The 25,974-nt window shown below is 37.8% G+C and overlaps 1 protein-coding gene across 1 annotated transcript in view; it reads right to left on the bottom strand.

Moving 5' to 3' along the window:
- Positions 1 to 21,139, bottom strand: part of SLC30A9 (solute carrier family 30 member 9) — a 79,902-nt gene extending 58,763 nt beyond the window's left edge. Inside the window, exons 1-2 of the mRNA XM_032400268.1 lie at positions 20,911 to 21,139; positions 9,831 to 9,998 (exon numbers count right to left, since the gene is read on the bottom strand). Coding sequence (XP_032256159.1) covers positions 9,831 to 9,998; positions 20,911 to 21,022 — 280 coding nt within the window. The 5' untranslated portion in view covers positions 21,023 to 21,139. The remainder of the gene's footprint in view (positions 1 to 9,830; positions 9,999 to 20,910) is intronic.
- Positions 21,140 to 25,974: the final 4,835 nt, after the last annotated feature.

Here is a 25,974-nt window from a genome sequence, read left to right as displayed (position 1 = left end):
TGTCTCTATGTTTAAAACAACATTTGATATATGAGTGGATATTTGTGTATTTTTCATGGCAGCAGGGGGAGGGGTAAGGACAGAAGTAAAAACTGGATTAGCAACATGGAGGTTACTGGTAAGCTTCTGACAATAGCAGTTTCAGCAGGAAGAATGGGGATAGAAGCAATAGGCTGAGGTGAGAATGGGAGATGAGATATGAAAGCAGTATTTGGACTTTTAGCAGGAGCTAGAAAGGAGAATGAAATCAAGGAAGGACTGACTGGATTTTACATAGAGATGAGAATGATGAAGAGGAAGAAAATGCTGGTGTAGTAGATCAAGAGGATAATCGTTAAGAGCAAAGAACTTGAGCAGCTGAGATAGTAGAGGATCCAGAACACGTCTTTGAAAACATGTAATAAAAAGTGTTTCCAAATATTTAGATTATCAGTGTACTTAAATGATATGCAGCACCATGAAATCTGACTACTTGAGTAGTGGTACATTTGGACTTCTGCCGTTTTACTGTCCGTGTTCAGTTTACCATTCCTCCCCCTTTTTTTTGCTTTTATTTTTATTTTGCCTTTCTTGCCATCTGTTAGATTGATAAAATTATCTACATCTTCTTCCCACCCCATCCCCTATGATGGTGTGAAATTTATAAGATTATATTTCTTTTGTTTTAATGATTCCACTTAAAAATTTAATATACTTTCCTGTAAATCTTTCTAACCATCAGTAAAGTTATTCAGTATATCAACTCTCCTCTAAACAAGAAAAAAACCTTTAATCACGGAAAGCTTCTTTGATCTTATTACTCTTGACTAAAATTTTTGCATTTAATATTTTAAAAGGTTGTTCTTGTTTTTATTATCAATAGTTAATTTTACCCACACATTTTATCCCTTGCTTGCTCTTCATGGTCTCTTTTACATCACAATACGTTTTTCTTTTTTTTTTTTTAATTTTATTTATTTATTTATTTAGAGCACAAGCAGGAGGAGCAGCAGAGGGATAGAGAGAAGCATGCTCTCCGATAAGCAGGGAGCCCAACATGGGGCTCCATCCCAGGACCCTGGGATCATGACCCGAGCCAAAGGCAGACACTTAACTGAGCCACCCAGGCGCCCCTCCAATGCTTTTTTCCCTCTGGGTTTACTCTGCATCTTACACAGATACATACTTAAGTTTCCTTTTTTAATGTGGGTGGGTTAATAGTAAATGACATTCATCTTTCTAGATGTGAAATATTTTTTTCTTTTTTAAATTTTGTTATTAACATATAATATATTATTTAGATGTGAAATATTTTTATTTTGCCTTCACTCTAGACTGGTTATTTAGACCAGTGTAAAATTCTAGAGTAACATTCATTTTTCCTTTTACCCTTTCATGGATGTTACTCCAAATCACTCCTCCTTATGTTTTCTGCATATTGTAGCAGATAAAAAGTCTATTTCAAAAGAACAACAACTGGATAGCATTTTCACTTTTCTCTTTGGAAGCTTTTAAGTTGGGCTGTTTCTTGTTTTTGTTTCTAAATCTGTGAATTTATTTTTACTTATCCCGCTTAGTATTCAAAGTATACTTTTGATCTGAAGATTCTTTTTTTCTCTGTTCTCTCTGAAATGGCCTACTAAATGTAGGCTAGAGCTTCATGCCTCGTAAATGCTTTTCCTTTTTTTTTTTTAAATCTTTTTGCTTTCCTCTGCACATTGAGGGTCAATTTCAATTTACTAATCCTCTACTAGATGATGACTATTTAATCTATTAAACTTTTTTTTAAAGATTTATTTATTTATTTTAGAGAGTGAGAACGAGCAGGAGGGGTAGGGGAAGAGGGAGAGAGAATCTCAAGCAGACTCCACGCCAAGCCCAACACAGGGCTCAAACCAAGGACCCTAAGATCATGCCCTGAGCCAAAACCAAGAGTCAGACACTTAACCAACTGTGCCACCCAGGCACCCCTAATCTATTAAATTTTTATTTTAGTGACTACAGTTTCATTTCTAAGATTTCTAGTTGGCTCTTTTCCAGATGTATTTGTTCTGGTTTTACTCTGCCAGTTCATATTTCAAAATACGAGTTCTTCATTTATTTTTTTGAGGATATTAAACTTATTTTAAAGCAATTCAGGCTGTTATTTTAATATCATCTAGAGTTAATACACATTTGAATTTGTTGGCTTTCTTACAACTAGGATTTTTCACGTACTTTTATTTTTTTATTGATATAAAAGATTTTATAAAAGATTTTTATAAATTTAAGGTGTATAATGTGTTGATCTGAAATTTATATATTACAATATGATCCTTCCTGTACTTTTAAATTTTGGAATTTACAATCTTATTCTGAATAGGACATATCCTTTCACTCTCCTTCTCATGCTCTAGCTCAAAACTCAATCTGATCCTTCTGCCTTGAACCAGATTTCCTACTGCCAGCTTGAAATTCCTACCCTTCTATCCAGTCTCCGAAGCAGCAAATAGTAGGTTCCAAGTCCTGTTTTTCCCTCTTGCCTCCCTACTTTACAGCCTCCTACGAGACAAAGCCTCACATAACAAATGGAAGAGGCTAGTTCAGCCTCCTATATGAGAGTGTGTGTGTCAGTTCAAACAGTGAGTCTGACTCCAGCACCTGGCTATGCATGTAGCACCCTAACCAAACCAAACCCCTGGTTGCCATGCCTGATTACAGACTAGAGTCCAGTACCTTCTGTTACACTCTTTTTTTTGTACAAGCACATCTTTTTTGCAGTCCAGTTGTTTTTTCAGTTTTCTCTTTCTATATTTTATCTATCACTCCAAGGAGAAGTAGAAAAGATACCTCAAAGCATCTATTCACAATGCCATCTTGATCAGAATTTCTGCCTAAGCCACTGATTTACCTTCCTTCAAGAGTTTTAAGGATAAATTAAATGCCAACAGACTAGGCACTAACAAAGGCAAAACTCTCTTTTACAAAAGCAAAGGGTGCCTGGGTGGCTCAGTCGGTTAAGTGTCTGCCTTCGGCTCAGGTCATGATCCCAGTGTCCTGGGATCAAGTCCAGCATCGGGCTCCCTGCTCAGCAGAGACTCTGCTTCTCCCTCTGCTCCTCTCTCTCTCTCTTGCAAAAATAAATAAATAAAATCTTCAAAAATAAAAAAAATAAAAGCAAAAATCTTACATCTTATTTTTAGTATATTCTTAGGGTTTTTTTAGTGAAAGCCACTGGAGAAATGACTTAACATGGTATATTATGTTTTGATAACTAAAACATATACACAAAATCCAAAAGGCTTTAATTATCCATCAAATCCTAAGTAGGTTATGATAGTATATCGGTAAATTAAAGATAGGTTTAAAAACACTCGTATATAGGGGTGCCTGGCTGTCTCAGTCGGTACAGCATACAACTCTTGATGTCCGGGTTGTGAGTTCAAGCCCCATGCTGGGTGTAGAGATTACTTAAAAAATAAAAAAATAAATTTAAAACACACTAATAACTACAGCTTGTAACATCTGACATTGAACAGTTCAATAATATGATTTTATTTTTTATTTTTATTTATTTGTAAATTCTAAAGCATCTTTATAAAATCTATATATCAATTACTTAAAATTTTGTTTTGAGGAAGAGAGAGTAGGGTAGACAAAAGTGAAGGAAAAGCTTTCAACACTCACCTAGTATCTGAACAACTAAAATCTGTTGTCGAAAGTTTCAGAGACAACCCTCTTTTCCACAATGATCAAAATAATTCAACCACATCACATGAAATGAGTTGCTCTAAGACTGATATTTCTGGATATTTTTCTTACTACAAACTGTCTAGATGATACTAATAATATAGTGCTAAGAATCATAAATGAGAAATGTTAGTAAATGGTTCAAACACATGTATGAATACTTATTTTGCCCACCAACATCTTAATAAGCTTATACTGTATCACTGGGGTAGAATCTTTATGATTTCAATAAATAACTAGACATTCTATCCATGAATATCTCTAGACACTTGTTTAAAGCTCAACCCCTGGCTGTTTGCCACACATCTGCTGTCATTAGCAAAATTAAAACTAATTTTACTAAAATTTAAAACATCTGAATGCTCCTTAAAAATTTAAAGATTCCTTAGCAAGTCTTTGCCTCTTAATGAGCTGTTCCTGACTTTACCATGTGATTTGAATTATTCAAAAGTCAATCTCAAATCCTTAAATATACAAATTATCTTTCAATCAAGCAATTACTTGATGTCTATCTAATGGCTAACAAGTTCTAATTTGGCCTAAGCAAATTCTGGAAAATTGAGCCCAAAATAAAACCACCAATAAACAATATATTTCTAATATAAGAAAATAAACATTTTGATTTCAGTCAGTGGAGAAAAAAGAAACTGGGTCATGGATTTCCATTTCAAGCATTTCGTATAGCAGAACCAACATTAAGTACTTTTGTCTGAGTCTATGTTCACCTCAGAGGAGTATAATACCATATTTTACCTTTAATTATATTATTTCATCACTTGTTTCTTTTCCCATTTCTATGTTCCAATAAATATACTTATTTCTGGAACTGAGGGACTCATTATACTCTCCATCCCTTCACCTTCTAATATCAAACTCTCAATCAATATTCGTCCTTGCAGTTCTCCATCATCACAAGGAAAAGAGAACAAATTGGCTAAAACTGCACAGTAAGCCCAAAGGGAAGATGGGGCGTAGGGAAAAGGATGAAAAACAGAAATTGTAAACACAAGCACAGGTTTCTCGAGGAATCTATAAGATATTCCCCTGTAAAAGACATCCAACTAAAGAAAAGGTAGTCTTGAAATGTTTATTATTCCTCAAACACTCTCTTCTTCTGACACCATATTCTCCTTGGTTTTTCTCCTACCTCTCCAGGCTGCTCCTTCTTAAGTATTCTTTGCAGGCTTCTCCTCTTCCACCTGTCCCTTATTTATTGGGGATTTTTGTACTAGAAGATCTTATCTCCTCACTCTGAACTCCCTTCCTGTACTGTCTCAAACACACTCATGACTTAGTTGTCTCCTGGGTATAGCTAATAACTACTCCTAAATCTCTCCCCAAGTTAGAGCTCTGCATTCACTCATTTACAAGTATTTATTAAACCCCTACTATGTGCAAACCACTGCTCTAGGCACTGAGGCTTCTGCTAGGCTTTGGAAACAAGTAGGAGATGAGAAATAAATAAAAGAAATGTTGAAAATATCAATCAGTATTAACTGCTACTTACAAAGAGAATTAAAATTAGGCTAATATTAAAGACTGGGTGGCTGCTTTATTTTATTTTTTAAAGGTTCTATTTATTTATTTTAGACAGAGAGAGAAAGAGAGAGCACGCACATGCATGCACAAGTGGGCAGGGGGCACAGGGAGAGGGAGAGGGAGAAACAGATTCCCTGCTGAGCAGGGAGCCCCACACGGGGCTAGATTCCAGGACCATGGGTCATGACCTGAGCCAAAGACAGACACTTAACTGACTGAGGGGGTGGCTACTTTAGATGAAGTGATTAAAGAATGACTTTGTGCAGAGTTGACATTTTAACTAAAATGTAAACAACCGGAAGGGTCAGCCATTTGTAGAAGGGTACCTTGGAAAGAGAAAGTACCTAGAGCAAAGGCCCTATAATGAGAATAAGGTTTGTATTAAAAGGAGACTGGTTTGGCTGAAACATAATAAGCATGAAAGAGAGTGAAAGCATGGAGCCCAGGGAGAAGGCAGTAATCCAGCCAAGAGATAATGATGTCTCACAGCAGAAAAGTAGCATACCCAACTGCCTACCAGTCATCTGTTAAGATGTCAGAGAGGCACCTACAATTCAGATGTCCAAAACTAAATCACCATCTTCTCATTAAAATACACTCTTGCTTTGGTATTCCCAATTTTAGAAATCAATGAATCATCCAAACAATCATCCAATCCAGTCAGTAACCAGGCACCATGCTTTACTGGATCCTCTTCTCTTTTTCCTAAATTCAATCACCAAGTCCTAATTATTCAGCTGCTAAATCCCCAGTTCATCTACTCACTTAAAAAAAGCATTGCCATTAACCTAGTCTAGACCCTCATTTGTATTACTGCTCTTAATCTCTTTCTTTTCTAATCGGTTTTCCAGTCGGCAACTAATTATCTTTCTAAAATTTTAAATCTGATCAAGTACTTCCTCTACTTAAAATACTCTTAACAGATTCCCACTGCCTAGAAAACGAAGTCCAAACTCCTCAACAAAACCTTGATCTGACTTTACTTACCTCCTGATATTCATCCCTTGTGCTCTCAAAACTACCAACATCACCACCAGGTCCTATACTCACTAATCTAATCACACTAAATTACTGGCATTTTACCTTCTTTCTCTACCATTCATCACACCAATACCTAATTTTCTTTGAGGTCCCTAATTAGATAATATTTCCTCATGGAAAACTTGCTCAACCACTCAAGACTCAGTTCTTGACCTCTAAGTGCTCCTGCAGCATACAGTATTTCCTCCATCACATTTCCTCCATCACAGTATTTACTACACAGTATTATATTTGTTTGCTTAACTTGGTTTTAGCAATTTTCTGTTTTAGTAATAAACTCAGAGTCATTCTATTTTGCTGCCATATAAAAAGTGTTCAATAAATATATCTTGGGGTGCCTGGGTGGCTAAGTCGGTTAGCATCCGACTCTTGATTTTGACTCACGTCATGATCTCAGGGATGTGGGATCAAGCCTTGAGTCCGGCTCTGTGCTCAGAGCGGTCTGCTTCTCCCTCTCTCTCTGCTCCTCCCCCTGTTCTACCTCCTAAGTGAATAAATAAAATCCTTAAAAAAAATACTTCTTGAATAAATTAATGAATAAAGGACTTCATTTTAATGCTGCACAGCAGTCTAGATATCCTGAACAAAATCTTTTCAAACACATTGCTAAGCTCACAAAAAATGATGCAAAGAGGGCAAAAACAAAAGGAAAGCAGAACCTCTACAGACTGAGAACACCAAAGCCAACCTTTCCCCTGAGATTTCTGTTGAGGTTTATAGTCTTTGAGCTTCTACTTCCATTGCTCCTAGGGGCATGAGAGACCAGAGAACAAGACTACATTCTATTCAAGATGGAACATCTAACAGGAGACCCCCAGAAAAAAAGCTAGACAGACAGTACAGCTGTGAACTAAAAAAAAAAAAAAAAAAATACACACAGAAGGGAATAGCAAGAAAGCATGCCAACCTCTCCTTTGGTGTTAAATAGTGGGGGTGAAAAACATAAGGCTAAGTCAGCCCTCACACAAGCTTGCAGTCTGAATTCATGCTACCAAAGTGGTCTAAAAAGTCTAGAGCAAAGAATTTAAGTTAATTTGGTCCTAAGCTGTATTCCCAGCAGCTAATAAAGGCAGAAGTAAATGCTATGCAGGAATGCATCTTCAATCCAGAGAGACTTCAAATAGTTCCAAAATATAAAACTACATGGAAAATGAACAACTCTCAATTAAAAAATATAGATATGGCATCATGAATGAGTGCACAGAGGAAAAAGATAATATAGTAAGAACCAAAAAATTTCAGATAGAATTTTCATTTATAGAATATAAAATAGGCCTGTTTAATATGGTAAGTAATAAAACAGGAGTTTGAAAACATAAGGAAAAAAAGAATAAGCAAGGTGAAAAATAAATGATTTCTAGAAATGAAAAATATAATCATTGAAATTAAAAACCCAACATACATATCAACCAGCAGATCAGAGGCAAACTAACAAGGGAATTAGCAAACTAGGCAGACCTAAGAAAATAATCCAGAATTCAGGCCAGAAAGATAATGAAATACAAAATATGCAGAGAGGTTTAGAGACATGGAAAATAAAGCAAAAAGACCTAACATAATTCTAATTAGAGTTCCAAAAGGAGATAAAAGAGAACTGAGAACTGGCTCAGTCAGTGGAGAATGTGACTCTTGATCTCAGGGTTGAGAGTTCACGAGCCCCATGTTGGGTGTATAGATTACTTAAAAATAAATGAGCAAAGGGGCACCTGGGTGGTACAGTCGGTTAAGTGTCCGACTCTTGGTTTTGGTTCAGGTTATGATCTCACGGTCATGAGATCAAGCCCCACATCAGGCTGCGCATCTACTTAGAGTTCCTCTCTCCCTCTTCCTCTGACTCTCCCCGCTGTGCTTGCTCACACTCTCTCTCTCAAATAAATAAATCTTTAAGTAAATAAGTAAATAAACTTAAGAGCAAAAAAAAGAGAACTGAGAAAAGGTAATAGAGAGTGACAGAGATCTGTAGAATAATACTAATCCTCAGATGCTGGAAGCTCAACAAATCTCAAGCAGGATAAATACATACCTAGTATGCAGAAATACATACATAGTAAAATTAAAGTTTACACCAAAGAAAAAGATTTTCAAAATAAAATTAATCAAATGTGAAAAGCAATAAAATAGAAAAGACATGAGAACAAAAGCATGATATGTGACTTTTCAACAACAACAGAAGCCAAAAGACACTGGAATAACATCTTAAATGTGCCTTTACCATAAAAAGATCCTCACCTAAAGGAACTTGTTTGCCTAGGATGCACATCAGACAGACCAGAGAAATAAGAAAAAGTGGTTAACAAAGATTTTAGAGAAATCTGAACAAATAACAATGTATATTGTATAGAAGGGAAAGAGCAGAACAGACACAAAATACTAGCCAATAAATAGCATGTAAATTGGGAGAAAGTGACCAGAATTAAAGAATTCTAATTTCTTTATATTTTTCAGAAAAGAATGTAAACTTTTTAATAACCTTTAGACTTTGAAGTACATAGAGTATATAACTCCCAAACAAGTCCATGTATGTGTGTGCATATGGGGAAAAGAGGATAATGCAACGAGAAAAAAGAAAACTAAAAAAGAAAAAAATTTTAAAATGCCAAAAAGAAATTAAAAAAAAAAAATAAAACCACAAGGAAGTTCATGATACAGTGGCAGAAATATGCCCAAACATATCAGTGATAACAGTAAATATAAACAGACTAAATTTCCAATTATAAGACAAAGATTATCAAATCAGGACCAAAAAAAGGTTAAAGTCAGAGGATGAGAAAATTTATACCAGGAAAATACTAATAAAATCTGGTAGAGATATTACTAAAAAAAAAAAAAGAGTTGTTACATAAAAATAAAGGATGTAATTCATCAGTGTTATGCAACAACTCTAAATGTTTATGTATCTAATAACATAGCTTCAAAATATATAAAGCAAAATTTTAGGAAGAACTGTTAAAGGAAAGACTGTCAAATCCATCAGAGCTATCATGGCTTAAATGCCTACTTTAGAAGAGAAAGAAGGTTCAGAATTAATGAACAAAACCGCTCCCTGATAATTTAAAAATGAATGACAGAATAAACACAAAGAAAGCAAGAGGATACAATTAAGGTAAGAATAAAAATTAACGAAACAGGAAACAAACATACAATATAAATGTTCAAAGTAAAAAGATATTACTTGGAAAAATAAGAAAATGGACAGAGCTCTGGCAAGATTAATCAAGAAAATGACAAACACCATTAAGAATGAAAAAAAAAGGATATAACTATATATGCTGCTAAGAGTATACAGAGACTATTATGAACTTGATGCCAATAAATTAAAATTTTAGTTTAAGTGAACAAACTTCCAGAAAAAAAGAGAACTTACCAAAACTGAGTCAAAAGCAAAAAAATTAAAATTAGCAGTTTAATAGCTTTCCACAAAGTAAACACTAATTTAGATAGTTTTGTACATAAGTTCTAATGAACATTCAAGGGACAAATAATCTTACACAAGCTAATTCAGTATACAGAAAAAAAAATTATTTCAAAAGATTTATACACACCTGTTTCATCAAATGATGGTACTTTTTCCACTCTGAGAGTCTGTGATCCCTGTCCTTCTTTCTGAACATTTGTGGAGTATGACTTCACTTGACTCAGTGTACAAATATATGGGTGACTACAGTGAACCATGTTTGAAAAGCTTCCCAATGTCACTAAATTCTGCCATTCTACAAGAAAAAAAAATTAATTTCAAACAAACTCACAACAAAGATTTTATACCCAATAAAACATACCCACTATGAAAGAGAATAATTTGGGCGCCTGGGTGGCTCAGATGGTTAAGCGTCTGCCTTCGGCTCAGGTCATGATCCCAGGGTCCTGGGATCGAGTCCCGCATCAGGCTCTCTGCTCCTTGGGAGCCTGCTTCTCCCTCCGCCTCTCTCTCTCTCTGTCTCTCATGAATAAATAAATAAAATCTTTAAAAAAAAAAAAAAAAGAAAGAGAATAATTTTACAGAATAACAATAAAACTTTCATTCTGCTAAATACTCAAATGCACATGCTAATCCACCCTCTCTATGGAGGTGTTTCATTGACCTGTAGGTGTATGGGGACTACATTTTGTAAAGAAAAAATAATGATAATACTCCTATTCTCTAATTTGTAAATTTATTTATATGGCAATCTTTTATTTTTTAAGTCTTTTTTTAAAAGATTTCATTCATTTATTTATTTGAGAGAACGAGAGAGAGAGAGAGAGAGACAGCACGCGCAAGCAAGAGCAGAGGGAGGGGCAGAGGGACAAGCAGATTCCTCCTGCAGCCTGACCCGGGGCTCAATTGCAGGACCCCGAAACCATGACCTAAGCCAAAATCAGATGTTTAACCCACTTAGCCCAACCAGGCACCCCTGGAAACTTTTAAAATATGTAAAATCAGGTAAGACATTCTTATTCACCTCTTCTGAAACATCTCTGACATATAATAGATACTTTTTATTTTGTATGCTGGTTCCATGTTAAAAAAATGTTGGCATAATGTACTTTGCAGAATAGAGAACTCAGAGAGGGGGGGAGGTAAGGTGGGCTTCCTACTCAAAATTACCCTGTGTCCTTCTGCTAACTAGAGATTTATTCCTCTTTCATTTCACAATCAATAAGTGAATTATATTAATCAGTCATTCATACTGTCACTGATTTTTTTTTAATCAGATAATTAGATCAACATTTGGTGAGATTCCTCGGTATATAGGAATTCTAACTGAGGGAAGAATAGAAGACTGATTACAAAGCACTTCAGCTGCTGCATCTGGTTGACAGTGGGCTTTGGAGGGCTGAAATACCGAAGAAAAATATATTCCATACTTGCACTGAAGTGGCAGAAAACTAAATCTGTCTCTACGCTCATGTGACCCTTTCTCTCTTTTTTTTTACTATAAGTATTAGACCTTGAACACCTTGTAAATAATTTACATATTTTTTAAAGTGTTAGGTGAAATAATGAAGTTATACCATTAGAGATAGTCAAGTTTTCCTGAGAGTGGAGAGTTAAGCATTTAAGGGCTGAAACTTCTCTTTCCTTTTTTTTCCCTAAGTAATCTCTATACCCAACTTGGGGACTGAACTCACAACCCTGAGATCAAGAGTCACATGCTTTACCTACTGAACCAGCCAGGCGCCCCAAGGGTGAAACTTTTCTGTTTAATAATGATCTTCCCAAAATGTTAACTCATGTATGTGCATGTGCAGATACATGCCTTCTGAAATCAAGAAAAATAAATCTTTTCTTAATGACTCCGAGAATTCATCAGGAACATAAGTTATCGTGAATGTCAAAGATAATTCGAAAAGCATGAGGAACATAAAGCAGTATAAATATTCACTCAAGCTTCAGGCTTGGAACTTTTGAAAAACTTCTTGATGTCAACTTACTGTTTCACTTATTTGGCAAATAACTGTTGAAGACCCAGTATGTTTTTGGTCATTTGCCTCTATTTTTTAAAGGCTTACTCTTACTCTAAAGTAAAGCAAATATAACAATGTACCTCCTTGCACATTAAAACCTGTAGCCTACTAGCCAAATCAGTGATGCGAGGATTAAAGCACATTTTCCTAAGAAACTCACCCTCCAGAAAAGCATCTTGTTTACCATGGCCACTGGTGTTCTGACCTGTCAGTCCTATTCAAAATATCTTTTGTGATTACTACCTAACAAAGCCAATATGCCACCAACGCTTTTTTTTCATCCACTGATCAAATGCTTTTATAGAAACTGTGCTAAAGTGTTTAAAGAGAGACTACTCCACAGTCTTTTTTTTTTTTTTAAGATTTTATTTATTTGTCAGAGAGAGTGAGAGAGAGTACAAGTAGGGGAAGCGGCAGGCAGAGGGAGGAGCAGGTTCCCCACTGAGCAGGGAACCTGATGCGGGACTCAATCCCAGGGCCCTGGGATCATGACCTGAGCTGAAGGCAGATGCTTCACTGACTAAGCCACCTAGGCTTCCCTACTCCACAGTCTAAAAATCCTTCCTCAGAAGATAGTATTTCCATGACTTGATCCTAGATTTTTTTTCAAGGTTCTCCTTAGTTTTTCAAACATTAAATTTCAAACATATGCAAAGGTAGGAAAAAAGTACAATAAATGTCCAGGTACTCATTGCCCACCTTCAGCAATTATCAACTCATGGTGAACCTAGTCTCATCTCTACCTGCACCAATATTTCCTTACTTCCATGTTAATTTGATGCAAAATTCAGATAGTTAATTTTTTAATTTATTTATTTATAAAGATTTTATTTGTTTATTTGAGGGAGAGTGCACAAGCTGGGGAGAGACAGAGAGGGAGAGGCAGACTCCCTCCTGAGCAGGGAGCCCAACATGGGGCTCGAACCCAGGACCCTGGGATCATGACCTGAGTCAAAGGCAGCCGCTTAACGGAATAAGCCACCTAGGCACCCCTCAGACATAAAATAATTTAACTCATAAATTTTTCAGTATGTATTCTAAGAAACAAGAACTTTTTAAAACACAGCCAAACCACCATTATAAAAAAAATAAACAATGCCTTATATCATCAAATAGCCTCAATTTCCAACTGTTTACAAGTGTTAGAATTTTTGTGTGTGTGAACAGATCCTGATAAGATCCATATACTATTGTTGACTGAGATGTCTTTTAAGTCTCCTGTAAGTCACAGGATGTATTTTTTTTTTTTAAGGTAGGCTCCATGCCCAGCACAGAGCCCAAAGCAGGGCCTGAACCCACAATCCTGAGCTCAAGACCTGAGCTAAGATCAAGAGTCAGACACTTCACCAACTGAGCCACCCAGGTGCCCCCAGGATGTCTTTTTTTAAGAGCCAATTTTAAATTGAAGAAACCAAGTTGTTTGCCCTAAATTTTTGTCCTGGTAGTTTTCCAGTCTGAATTTTGCTGACTTAATTCCCACGGTGTTGTTTAACCTGTTCTTCTATATGTTCTATAAATCAATGGATATACAGGTTTTATCTAAATTCTGACTCTTTTTATTAGAACAACACTACTTATTAAGCAGTGATGAGTTCTGGGATACCTGCCTGGCTCAGTTGGTATGGCTAGCAACTCTTGATCTCACGGTCATGAGTTCGAGCCTCAAGTTGGGCATAGAGCCTACTTTAAAAAAAAAAAAAAAAAAAAAAGGGCAGTGTTAAGTTGTTTCATCAGGAACCACATAATATTTGGTTGTCTCTTTATTTGTGTAGTGTCTGCTGTTGTTCAGTGCCCAGAACCATTTATCCATTAGGTGGTTATAAAATGGTGATATTCAAATTTTGCCACTTCTTCATTTGTCAGAATACTTCAAAAAGAGAAAATTCCCCACATTTCTTTGGTTACTCAGCAGTATAGTTCATATAGGAAAATCAGGCTAAATTCTCTCCTTATTTACCAGTTCTCAAAATAATGAGTTCACTACCTACCATCCTGAAGTAGTGACACATTAATTTGTATCATTATTTCATAGATTTAAACATTCTTTGATATATTTCAATCCATTTTAGTCATTCTGATTAATGGTCAATCTGTCCCATTTTTGGCCAGAAGGGTCTCTTCAAATTGACTCCTGCATTCTTTTGACACTACCCTAGTACTAATCTTTGATAGCTTCCTTGCTAGCTGTTCTGAAAAGTCCTTAATTTTTAACTTCAGTAGAATTTCAGGTATCAGCAACTTTAAAAGTACACATTTGGCATGAATGCAAGATCAAAAATTGCACAAAACTTGAAGAATACATTACCATCTTTAACACTTTATACTCTCAAAAATATACAGGACCACATTTGATTCAATAAAACAAATACAGTATCTAACACACAGCAATAGAAACACAACCATTTAAAAAAAAAAAACGAACGGGCGCCTGGGTGACTCAATCAGTTAAGTGTCTGCCTCCGGCTCACGTCATGATCCTAGGGTCTTGGGATCAAGCCCCGCATTGGGCTCCCTGCTCAATGGGGAGTCTGCTTCTCCTTTTCCCTCTGCCGCTCCCCCCACTTGTGCTTGCTCTAATAAATAAATAAAATCTTAAAAAAAAGAACCATTTTTAATCAATTATTGAATTCATTAATTAATTCTAGGAGGCAGAAAAATAGTAAAAAAATATTACCCACCACTAATATACCCTTTCTTCAAGGTGACATCTAAAATATGTTGCATACAGAAGATTAACCTTTGAGAGTTTGGTCCTCACTGTTCTTTGGGTTTGGACAAGGACTTCTCATTACTGTATATATAAGAGCTATTTCTTCACCAAGATTGCGAAGAGACTCTTGTCAGTCTAGTTACAAAAATCACTCTGCTTTTACTTTACTGCTATTGCCTCTGTAGCTCCTAACAATCACTGCTGATAAGCACTTGTCCTCTCTCTCCAGTCTGGTTTGTCACCTACCACTTAATCTGGCTTTCAGAGGAAATTTGGCCTTCTTTTTCAGATTACAACAAACAACAAAAGAAACTCTTTTTGTCTCATGCAAACTGACAATTCTGTCTACTGTGTATGTTGCTTCTGCAATAACCATAACCAAAAACAAACAAAAAGATTTCTTGCAGTTTGCACTGTTTTCTTATTGGCTAATTTCAGGACTAGAGAGTCAAACTTGTAGCCTAAGTCTTCTAGAGATCAGTCTCTTTACTTAAGAGACAATTTCAGTAGTTTCTCCCCCAAATTCCTAAAACACTGACATATCAAAAACTAAATCATTGTGGGTGCCTGGGTGGCTCAGTCGTCAAGGTCTGCCTTCGGCTCAGGTCATGATCCCAGGGTCCTGGGATCGAGTCCCACGTCGGGCTCCCTGCTCTGCGGGAGGCCTGCTTCTCCCTCTCCTGCTCCCCCTGCTTGTGTTCCTGCTCTCGCTATGTCTCTCTCTGTCAAAAAAATAAATAAAAAAATCTTTAAATAAAAAAAAAAACTAAATCATTGTTACACTTCATTTTATAAGAGGTTAGTGTGAACTTAAAATACACAATAAGCAGAGTAGCACAGCAGAAGCTTGCTGGACCCATTAAATACACAATAATATAAAATGCAAAAACTGCTCTTCGTGGTAGTATTTATCATGGCAAAAACAGGAAACAACTTACATGTTTCCTAATGGAAAAGTAATTAAATTATGAGAGGTCCCTATATTTTCATTGTGTATACATTTAAATCTTTTAAGAATGTGGGGAAATATTCATAATGTTGCATTAAAAAAAAAGCAAGAGACAAAATAACATAGTGGGATTTCAACTATTAAAAATGTGACTAGTGGGGGTACCTGGCTGGCTCATTCGGTAGAGCATGTGACCCTTGATCTAGAGGTTGAGTTTGAGCCCCACACTAGGTGCAGAGCCTACTTAAAAAAAAAAATGTTGGGGCGCCTGGGTGGCTCAGTCGGTTAAGTGGCTGCCTTCAGCTCAGGTTATGATCCCAGGGTCCTGGGATCGAGCCCCAGGTCAGGCTCCCTGTTCCGTGGAGAGTCTGCTTCTCCCTCTCCGTCTGCCTGCTGTTCTGCCTGTTTGTGTGCTCTCTCTGTCAAATAAATAAATAAAATCATTTTAAAAAAAATGTGACTGGTGAAACATCTAGATTATGCATAATTTTTACTCCATAATTTACACTTTTCTGTATTTTCAAAAATGCCTAAATTTTTAAAAACTAAGAATGTAGTCATTGCCAAATTAATTTTATTATTATTACTACCAATACTAACATTATCTAGTTTAATGCTTTTGGCTAGCCAAAAATGCAGAAAAACCTCTTGTGCCTAATCATCTACCAAGCAAAAGTGTGACCTAGATCAGGTAGCTCAGCCTAGGACTATCGCTGACGTGATTTTTATCCAGCAACAGGAAAATTCTGTTTTTTGTTTTTTGGGTTTTTATTAAATAAAGAATATGAGATCCTGGCAACTTCCTGCACTGCCTCTTGGTATACATCCCTAGTGCACTTAATTCTTGTTAATATTTGCTTAGAAAAGTAAAAACAACAATATCTAATATATTCAGGGCTTACCAAGTGCCATTGTCCAAAATACTTTACCTGTATTATCACACTGTATAATTTATATTCCAAAACATACCTCAAAGCCATCTACTTCCCTCCATCTTCATTGCTAACTACCCTGGCCTAGCCCCAGCCTTGTTTGCCTAGATAATTCCCACATGATCTCTTTAATTCACCCTCTCCTTTCTGATCCATTTTCCACACAGTAGTCAGACTGATAATTTTTAAAATATTGCCCCCTTTTTTTAAACCTATGGCCTAAAAGGCTCCGATGCCTCTCAAACTTCATTTCATACCCTATCCCCCCGTACCCCAAGCCACGGCAGTTTTCTTTTCTGCTCCTGAATACACTAGTCTGGTCTTTAGGGTTCCTATTTGCTCTACCTGGATTGATTTTCACCTGGCTTGCTCATTTTCATTGTTCAAGACTTAACTCAGTCACCACCTCCTCAGCATATCTAATGAAATGGCCTCCGCTAGCTACTTTCTAGCCCATCACCCAATTTACTTCTTTTTTTTTTTTTTTTTAAAGATTTTATTTATTTATTTGACAGAGAGAGACACGAGAGAGGGAACACAAGCAGGGGGAGTGGGAGAGGGAGAAGCAGGCCTCCCGCCGAGCAGGGAGCCCAATGCGGGGCTCGATCCCAGGACCCTGGGATCATGACCTGAGCTGAAGGCAGCCGCTTAACAACTGAGCCACCCAGGTGCCCCCACCCAATTTACTTCTTTCACAGCACTCAGACATGTTTTCTCGTTCCCGGTGTCTGCCCAATAAAGGTGGATACTAGGTCTGTCTTGTTCAGCACCACAGCACCAGCAACAATGCCTCGCCTTGGACCTCTTTGCTGAATTGAACCTCACTCTCTAAAGGTTATGAGGTGCATAGTATAGTTAGTATCATTTTACAGTTAAAAATCCTATCATTAACTTGAACTACATAGAATCATGGTGTCAGCCTGCCAGAATGGTCTTTTATTGCTAGTTATTCAAAGTGGGGTGGGGGTGGCGGGAATAACAAAACAAAATTCTTGTCAGATTAGAGAAAACAATAAAACACAAAAATTTAATTTATATCTTTTTATTTAAAACTACACTTCTATTAACCTCAGATTTAAGCAAAAGCACGTATCTGTTAATTTGGTATGCTGTACTTAAAGGAGCACCCTCCCATCTCAATTTTTGCCAAATGAGGCAAGGCATAAATATATGAAAAATAAGTGCTCTATGCAAAGTCAGAGGAACTTAAAAAGGAAATATTTACTACAGAAACTAAGTCACATTTTTATCATTTAAGAGGATTATGTTTATTATAAATTGTTTGAAAAACAAAAGGTTAATAAAAAATTTTTCTAGAGAAACTTACTGTTAATATATATTCTTAACTGTACTTTTTTCTAGTTTTACCTAACAGTATAATAGCATTTTCCCATGATACTATTCTTCTAAATTGATTTTTTAAGCCCATAATAAAGGCACCAAAATATATTTCAGTTTCCAACTCTCTATAACTATAAACGTTATCAATTTATTACTATGAATAATGAACTTGTGCACACATCGTAATACCTGTCTGATTATTTCTTTATGTAACTTTAAATAGAATCACGGGGCGGGGAGGGGGGCGGCGCAGCACCTGGGTGACTCAGTCAGTTAAGCATCTGCCTTCGGCTCAGGTCCTGATCCCAGGCTCCTGGGATCGAGCCCCACGTGGGGCTCTGTGCGGAGTCCGCTAGTCCCTGTCCCTTTGCTCCTCCCTCCTACCCCTGCTCTCTCTCAAATACATAAAACCTTAAAAAAAAAAAAAAAAAAAAAAAAAAAACCACTGGGGCAAAAAATAAAAACCCTTTAAAGGTTTTTTTTTTTTTTTTAAGATTTTATTCGCTCATTTGACAGCGCACACAAGCAGGGGGAGCAGCCAGCAGAGGGAGAGGGAGAAGCAGGCTCCCTACTGAGCAGGGAACCGGAGGCGGGGCTCCTCGATCCCAGGACCCCGGAATCATGACCTGAACAGAAGGCAGACGCCCAACCAACTGAGCCACCCAAGAGCCCCTAAAGTTCTTTTCATAAAATAACTGACCTCCAAAACACTATTCAACTCTAAGTCCCAATCAATAGAAAAAGAGAGTTCCTGCTTTCCTGTACCCTCAGTATGAGGTATCATTATGTAAAACTTAGCCAATATGAGACAGGAAATGAGTAGCAAATCCTTAAACTTACATTTCTACGCTTATTGGTAAGTATGGTACATTTTTACACTTTCACTGGCCACTTGAACTCCTTTATGAACTCATTCATTTCCTTCAGCCATTTTTTTTTTTTACTGTAAGATACACTGGTTTGTAAGAATTCTTCATAAACTAGGGATACTACTTTTGTAACTGCCCTGTCCAATACAGTAGTCACTGTTCACTGAGCACTTGAAATGTGACTATTCTGAACTAAAATGTGCTAAATGTAAAATACACACTGGACTTCGAAGATGTAGTACAAAAAGATGATGTAAAATATCTCAATTTTTATCTTGATTACATATTGAAATACTTTTAATATACTGGATAAAATAATACTAAAATTAACTATCTGTTTTTACTGTTTCACATATGGCTATCAGACAACCCAAGGTTACATACATGGCTCACGTTATCTTTCTTTTGGACAGTCATCCTCTACAATACTATTTTCCTTTTCACCTTTAAACTGAGCTTTCAGTGTATAGGCATTTCTCATTTTTAAGTATGCAGATAAAGCAATTGTTTCCCTTAAGGTTTCCTTCTCTCCTTACTCTTCTTAAGTTTACCCCCTCTGCCATACAGGAATTTTAGAAGCATAAACTTTATTTCTTGACAAAGAAAAACATCTGTTTTTAGATTTTTTTTCCCCAAAAGTTCTTCAAACATCCTTTTCTTCTTACATTCATCTACTTAAATAGTACCCTTTTTCTAAATGCTTTTTAAATTTTACCATAATGGCTGCCCTTTTAAAAACTGTTCCAGTTAGTACTGGAACTAAATTTTCACAAAGAAGGTTATTTTTAAAACCTACTATGTGTTAAGTGCGAAAACACATTTTAATTTTCTGTTGATAAACATTCCAAAGAACTTTGCAAAGTCATTCTGACTGAAGAAATAGGTACTTATTATCTGTGGTTCACAGGCGGATGAGACAAAGAGTACATAATTTTCGGCATGATGACAGCTACAGAGAATAGGAATAACAAATTACACTATTTTAAGTCCTTTCTACCAACTTAGAAGGCAGTTTAGCCAATATACCTAATTTAAGTGTAAAATGCCAAAACTGCTTGGACAATAGAATCAACTATGCTAGAAAGTTTACTTGGGGATTCTGGAGTACTGTATAATCAGAAGATTCATTTTGTTCATAAGAGAACCAGCTATATCGCCAATATAGAAAAATTCAACTTTTTTTTTTAAATGCTTTCAATGGTTAAAGAAAACATATTCATTCTAGAAAATTTGAAAAATTAAACTTTTCTATACCCACCAAAAAGCCCCAGAACATGTTAAAAGTAACCCTTCTGAAATGTTAAAAGCCAGTTTTTACATTTATTGCAAATAAAAGATACTAATATATTCTAATTTATCTGCATAGCACAGGCGTCACTATAACTTATGTTACTTGTAAACTTGAATGACTCGACTCCAAGTTCTAACTTCTATTGCCAGGCCACAAACATGCTACAAATTTTTTCAAACATGAATTTTTGGGAAATGTTTCTGTAAATACTCTGTATGCTCAAGAATCTAAGGAATTAGACTAGGGGTGGATTTGGTTCTGTGTTTTTCCCTCTGTTCTCAAGGGGTCAAGCTATGGCAAAAAACGTAGGTAAGCCTGACTAAAACCTACAAGTTCAATGCTATTTTGGAAACTGTGGGACAACTTAAATTTGAGTCAAAAAAGAATGTGGAAAGAGAGGAATAAAAATTCTCGTCAACCACCTTTTTCTGGGTTACAGCTCCAGTACACAGGATTTAACCAAAAAGATTGTTAACAGAACTGAAGAGTTAGTTCTTTTGCTTTACAATCCAAAACTGGGCTCATTCAATGACTGCAGCATGGTCATATCCTCATACTCAATGATTCGTAAATGATGAGTAGCACCCCCCATCCCTCCCTCCCTCCTTTTTAGGAAATTTAAGGAAAAAAGTTGGGAAAACGGGAAAAGGAGCAGGGCAAGAAAATCTTTTGAGCCAAAGACGCTCAATGAAGGGGAGTCGGTGAAATCGAAAGACCCTGGCACTTTTAGGATTCCTCAATTTCTCATTACCTAGGGGAGAGGGGTTGTCATCGGGGGACACCGCAATGCGCACGTAGCGTTTTATCTGGTACCAGGTAGTTGGCTTCATGTATGTGACCCAGCCGGAGAGCTACCCGCAAGTTTCCATGGGAGTCGTGCTAGGGCCTTAGGCAAAACCAGGGTCTGGGAGAGCTGTCAGAAGTCCCCGCCAGCTGGGCGGGCTAAATTGCAAAGACAGACCCGAAAGGAAGGTTCTGGGGTTGGGGAAGAGCAAGCGGGCGAAGTGCCGGAGGCGAGGTGCCGAGCCCGGCCTGCTCCTCCAGGCCCGCTGCCGTGGAGCCAGCGGCCGAGGCGGGACACTCACCCTGGCGCTCGCTGGAGCCGTGGGCCGCCGCCCTGCAGCGCAGACGGAGCCGGCACAGGGAGGACCAGCTACATCTGTGGGCCGCAGCGGCGGCGGCCAAGCCCGGTAACATCCTGGCGGGGCAAAGGCCCCCACTCGGACACCACCTCCTGCCTCCGCGACGCCGCGGGGAACTGACTCCATAGACTGGACACCTGCTAACACTCACGCCTGCGGCGCCGCGGCGGCCTCATTGAACCGGAAATGGTAACATCATTTATCGGCGCCGGTCGCGCAGGTGGCGGAAGTGACGTAGACAAGGAGTACAAATCTGGAGGCCTTGTCTCCGCAGACTGAGACCCGCGGCGTGGGCAGGGCGTGGCTGCAGTCAGGGTTCGGTGTCCGCCCTTCTTTTTCCCGCATCTTATCTTTTCGCTTTAGTCGGAAATCATCGCGTATCGTTTTCATCTGAACAGCTAGGAAAGCTTTGGGAGAAGTGACAGGGCCTTTTCCGGCGTCTGCCTGCTCCTTTCTATTTTGTGAGCTCGAAATTTGGGCGGTGGTGTTGGAAATGGGAAGAAAGGTGGAAAAGAAGGATGCTGGTTTTCTTAACCTCTTTCGGGAGCCTTCTTGGATGAGCCTAAGCGGCGGCTAACGTACCGAACTCAGTACTCTCCGAACATTGCCACAGTACGTCGTTCTCCTCTTTGTAACACACTTTTGTGTAGCCAGTACATGAAGGCAAGTACTCACTTGGAATCAGTACTTGCCTTACTAACCTCTGAACCTCAGATTCTCGTGTGTAATGTAGTAAAGTAAGGCTTTCATATGTTCAAGATTTGCCTGAGTAAAGGGAGATGTGCAGACATCGGGAAAGGAGTCAGTCTGGTTCTAGAGAGAAAGAGACCGGAACAATATTCACCGCGGTGTTTACCCCTTACACAGCTCGTTCAGGTCTCAGCGTAAACTCGGGAGAGGCTTTCCTTAACCCTGGCCAATGTAGTAGGGCTGGTTATTCTCTGCCGGGTTGCCTTGTGTATTTTCTTCAAAATGCTTATCACTATTCGGAATTATCTGTGTATTTATTTTTTTTAATTTTCTGTCTCTCAGAATAGAAAATAAGCATCAGGATGCTGGAATCTTAGGTTTTGTACATTGCTGTTTTCAAGAGGGTAAAAAACAATAGCTGGCACAACAAGTAAGTTGAGGGGAATGCATGGTGGTTTGTTTTGAAATCAATCTGAGTAGCTTAACTATGTTACTACACAATAACTATTTCAAAGAGAAATAAATTAGCATGTTCCTAGAATCAACAGTCTTATGCTAATTTAGATAACCGGTTTGTGAAGTAATAGTGATGAAATTATAAGAATGGTAAAGTTAGCTTCTGTGACAAACATAGTTTAAAACGTTAAATGGTCAGGGCATCTCAGTGGCTTAGTCGGTTAAGGGTCCCACTCTTTTTTTTTTTTTTTTTTAAGATTTTTTATTTATTTGACACAGGGAGAGAGGGCGTGCTGGCCCTCGAGAGAGCACAAGCAGGGGGAGTGGCAGAGGGAGAGGGAGAAGCAGACTCCCCGCTGAGCAGGGAGCCAGATGGAGCCAGATGAGGCTCAATCTAAGGACACTGGTATCATGACCCCAGCCAAAGGCAGAGGCCCAACCTACTGAGCCACCCAGGTGCCCCTAAGCGTCCCACTCTTGACTTCAGCTCAGGTCATCATCTCCGGATGGTGGGATGGAGCCCCACAGGGAGCCCTCCCCCTTTGGTCCTCCCCCCTCTCGTGCAGCACCCTCTTCCCCCTCTGTCTCTCTCAAATAAATAAAAATCTTTAAAAAAAAATAAAACAATTTCACCACTTACTTGGTTACCTTCCTTCACTTAAAAAAAAATTAAGTGGACATTTAAAAATGTTGTGCCATAAATATGCGTAACTTCAAGATTACTCAAATATCTGAATATTACTGGAAAGTTCTCTCTTCCTTGTAACAGATTTTAACGGAAATTCAACTCTATGATATAAAATACATAAAGGCTTAGCTCTAATTTTATGTAAATATCCATTGGCCTTCACTAATAATGCTTACCTGCTTTCGATTCTTAAAGTAGCCCCTGGTTTCTTAACTTGGATACTGTATTAATTTTGATAAACCTCCAGAAGTCTTGACTTGCCAAATAAATTTGAAGAATAAAGCAGATCATGCTGGGTTCTATCAAATAATAAGGTCTCCATGGACTTGGATTAAAATACTTCTGCAGCTGTCTTGGTGTTTACACCTATATTGTCATTATATACTTGTCCTGCTGGACAGTCCTCAAAATTTCCCCAAGTGCTGAAAATTGAGGCAATGTCAGTTTTAGAGTTCCTTAGGAGAATTTCCTTTGACCCTAAATTCTTTGAGAAATCCCATCCTTACCAAGATATTTTGCCTTACTGCTCCACTTCAGACACATTCAGCAGCTGCCTATATGTACAAAATAGGTAAGATTCCAATATCATGGAGCTTATTTTCTATCAGAGGAAACATAAAATTTAAAAATAAACACATAATTTCAAGTAGTGATATTATTAGGGGTGTCTGGCTGGCTTAGTCGGTAGAGCATGCGACTCTTGATCTTGGGGTTGTGAGTTTGAGCCCCACATTTGGGGTACAATTTACTTTAAAAATATTAGTAATAATATTGATCACTTACTAATTGCCACACTCTCCATGTGCATTATCTCATTCATAACACTTAAGCAAGTTATAGATGAGGAAAATAAGGCAGAGGTCTTGCTTTTTACCACCACACATTACTTTCTAAGTCAGTGGGTTTTATCCTCTGGAAGAAAATACGAGGTCTTTCAAAAGACTTGAATGACAACATGGTCTTTTGTTTCCTGAAATGTAGGTCGAGAGAGCATGTCCCTAGATTTTTTTATGTATGATCAACATGATACTGAGTTTCAAAAAAATAAACTTTCATGAGGATTTGTGATATAAATAGATGCCTAAATATAGGTAACTGTTAAGTCAGAGAGATGGAAATAGAAGTTAGGAAAGGAGTGAAGTGTCATTTGATTATTAGCACACACCACAACACCTGCAGGGTTTTCCATGAACTCTGAATAAGTTCCTACATCTTTCAGGAATTTGCTTCTGTAATTGAGCTGACTGTTCCTTGGTTTCACCTTGTCTGTTGCTTTGGGAAAATAGTGATTGCTGATCATGAGACAAACTTGGCCATTTATTTGGAAAATTGACTTAAGATAATCCATTGCAAGATAAAGTGAGTGGTTCTATCATGAGGTATACTAATAATACAAATTTAATTTTGAATGCATATATTTGTGGGCATCATGTTGATTTTTGCATGCAGGATTGGGGGTGGAGGGAGCTTGCCCACCTAAACACTTCAAAAAGAAAACAGTTGTGTGTGGATAAAAGGGAGACGACCTGGCCACAGCCGAGAGTGTCAATGCCTACTGTACAAACGTGGTCAGAAGCAGTGTGGGTCTGCACAGACACAGTTTGCATGTATAGGCAAACATCTGCCTAAGTAAAGAAAGTGAAATGTGAATTTGATACGATGTCTGACCAGGCTGCTAATCCTCCTCTCCGTTTTTCAGAGCTGTTGAGTGATTTTCCCAAAACCACTCAGCAAGGATGGGCTTGAACATGGAATCAGACACTGGTCCCCTGACTCCAAATCTGTAGGTGTGTGAGCATGGGATGCACGGGGGAGAGGCAGAGGTTGGTTGTTCTCATGAGTTTTGTCCCCACATTATTCTGTGAAGTAACTTGTTTCTTAATCACAATTATTACGTGAAAAAACTATATGGTAACTCCACTTGCATTCAATAGATTCACTCTTTGCCACTTCCATCCAGGAATAAAAAGAGTGATTTCTCCAATGATGACCATATTCCTGGGTCCTAGCTCTTTTATCCATCTTAGTTTCTCCAATAATAGCCCCTTCTACAATTCACTTTGTCAAGTTGGGGGGGAAATTTTATATGTAAATTTATATGTATGCATCTTTCACCATGTGCCCCTGGCTCCCTTCCTCAGAGGTTAGTGATCAGGGGATTACAGACATTACAATTGGGAAAATCAAGTTACTAAATACTCCTGGGGACAGAGGAGACTGAAATGTTTGATAACCTTTATCCTTGAGAAAAATAAGCTGGGGACTGAGAGCAAGTTGATTTGGTACTTTTGGAAAGGGCAGCATTTGTGAAGAGAGTAACTTTCTTCTGCAAAGCCACAGGTGGGGGCACCAAAAGAAATTCTCGTAGGTTTTTAAAAATTTAACTTTTTTTTTTTTAAAGATTTTATTTATTTTACAGAGAGAGAGAGAGCACAAGCAGGCAGAGTGGCAGGCAGAGGGAGAGGGAAAAGCAGGCTCCCCACTGAGCAAGGAGCCCAATGCTGGACTTGATCCCAGGACCCCGGGGTCCTGGGGTTAAGGCAGCCGCTTAACCGACTGAGCCACCCAGGCACCCCTTTAAAAGTTTAACTTTTTATTGAAGTATAATACGCAGAAGAAAGCATAAATCCTACGGGCACACCTCTAAGGATTTTAACTAAGGAATGAAACTATGTTAACGGTACACAGCATTACTGGCTTCCCAGAAGCTTCTCTTCCACTCACTACTCTCCCACCCCTCAAGGTAACATGCTTCTAACAACATAGATTGATCTTCCCTGTTTGGGGACTTTATATGCATGAATTATATATACACTGTGTATTCTTTCATAGTACATATGAAAGAATCTAGTTTCTTTACCTCAATATTATGTTTGTGGGATTCATACTGTTTTCATTCTCACAGCTATGTAAGATCCCATTGTACGGATATCCCACAATTTACCTATTTTACTGCTGATTAGCATTTGGGTAGTTTCATTTCGGAGCTATTGCAAATTATCATGGACATGTGTATGTGTTTCTGATGGATATATTCCTAGGACTAAAATTACTGGGTCACAGTATGCAAACTTCCAGCTTTAGCAGTTACTAGCAGTTTTCCAAAGTAGTTGTACCAATATACACTCCCAACAGCAGTATGTGAAAGTTCTGTTTCCTCATGACCACACCGA

This window comes from Phoca vitulina, unplaced genomic scaffold, assembly GCF_004348235.1.
Source record: "Phoca vitulina isolate PV1807 unplaced genomic scaffold, GSC_HSeal_1.0 scaffold3, whole genome shotgun sequence".
NCBI classification, from domain to species: domain Eukaryota; kingdom Metazoa; phylum Chordata; class Mammalia; order Carnivora; family Phocidae; genus Phoca; species Phoca vitulina.
This window is presented reverse-complemented; position numbering and strand designations above follow the sequence as displayed.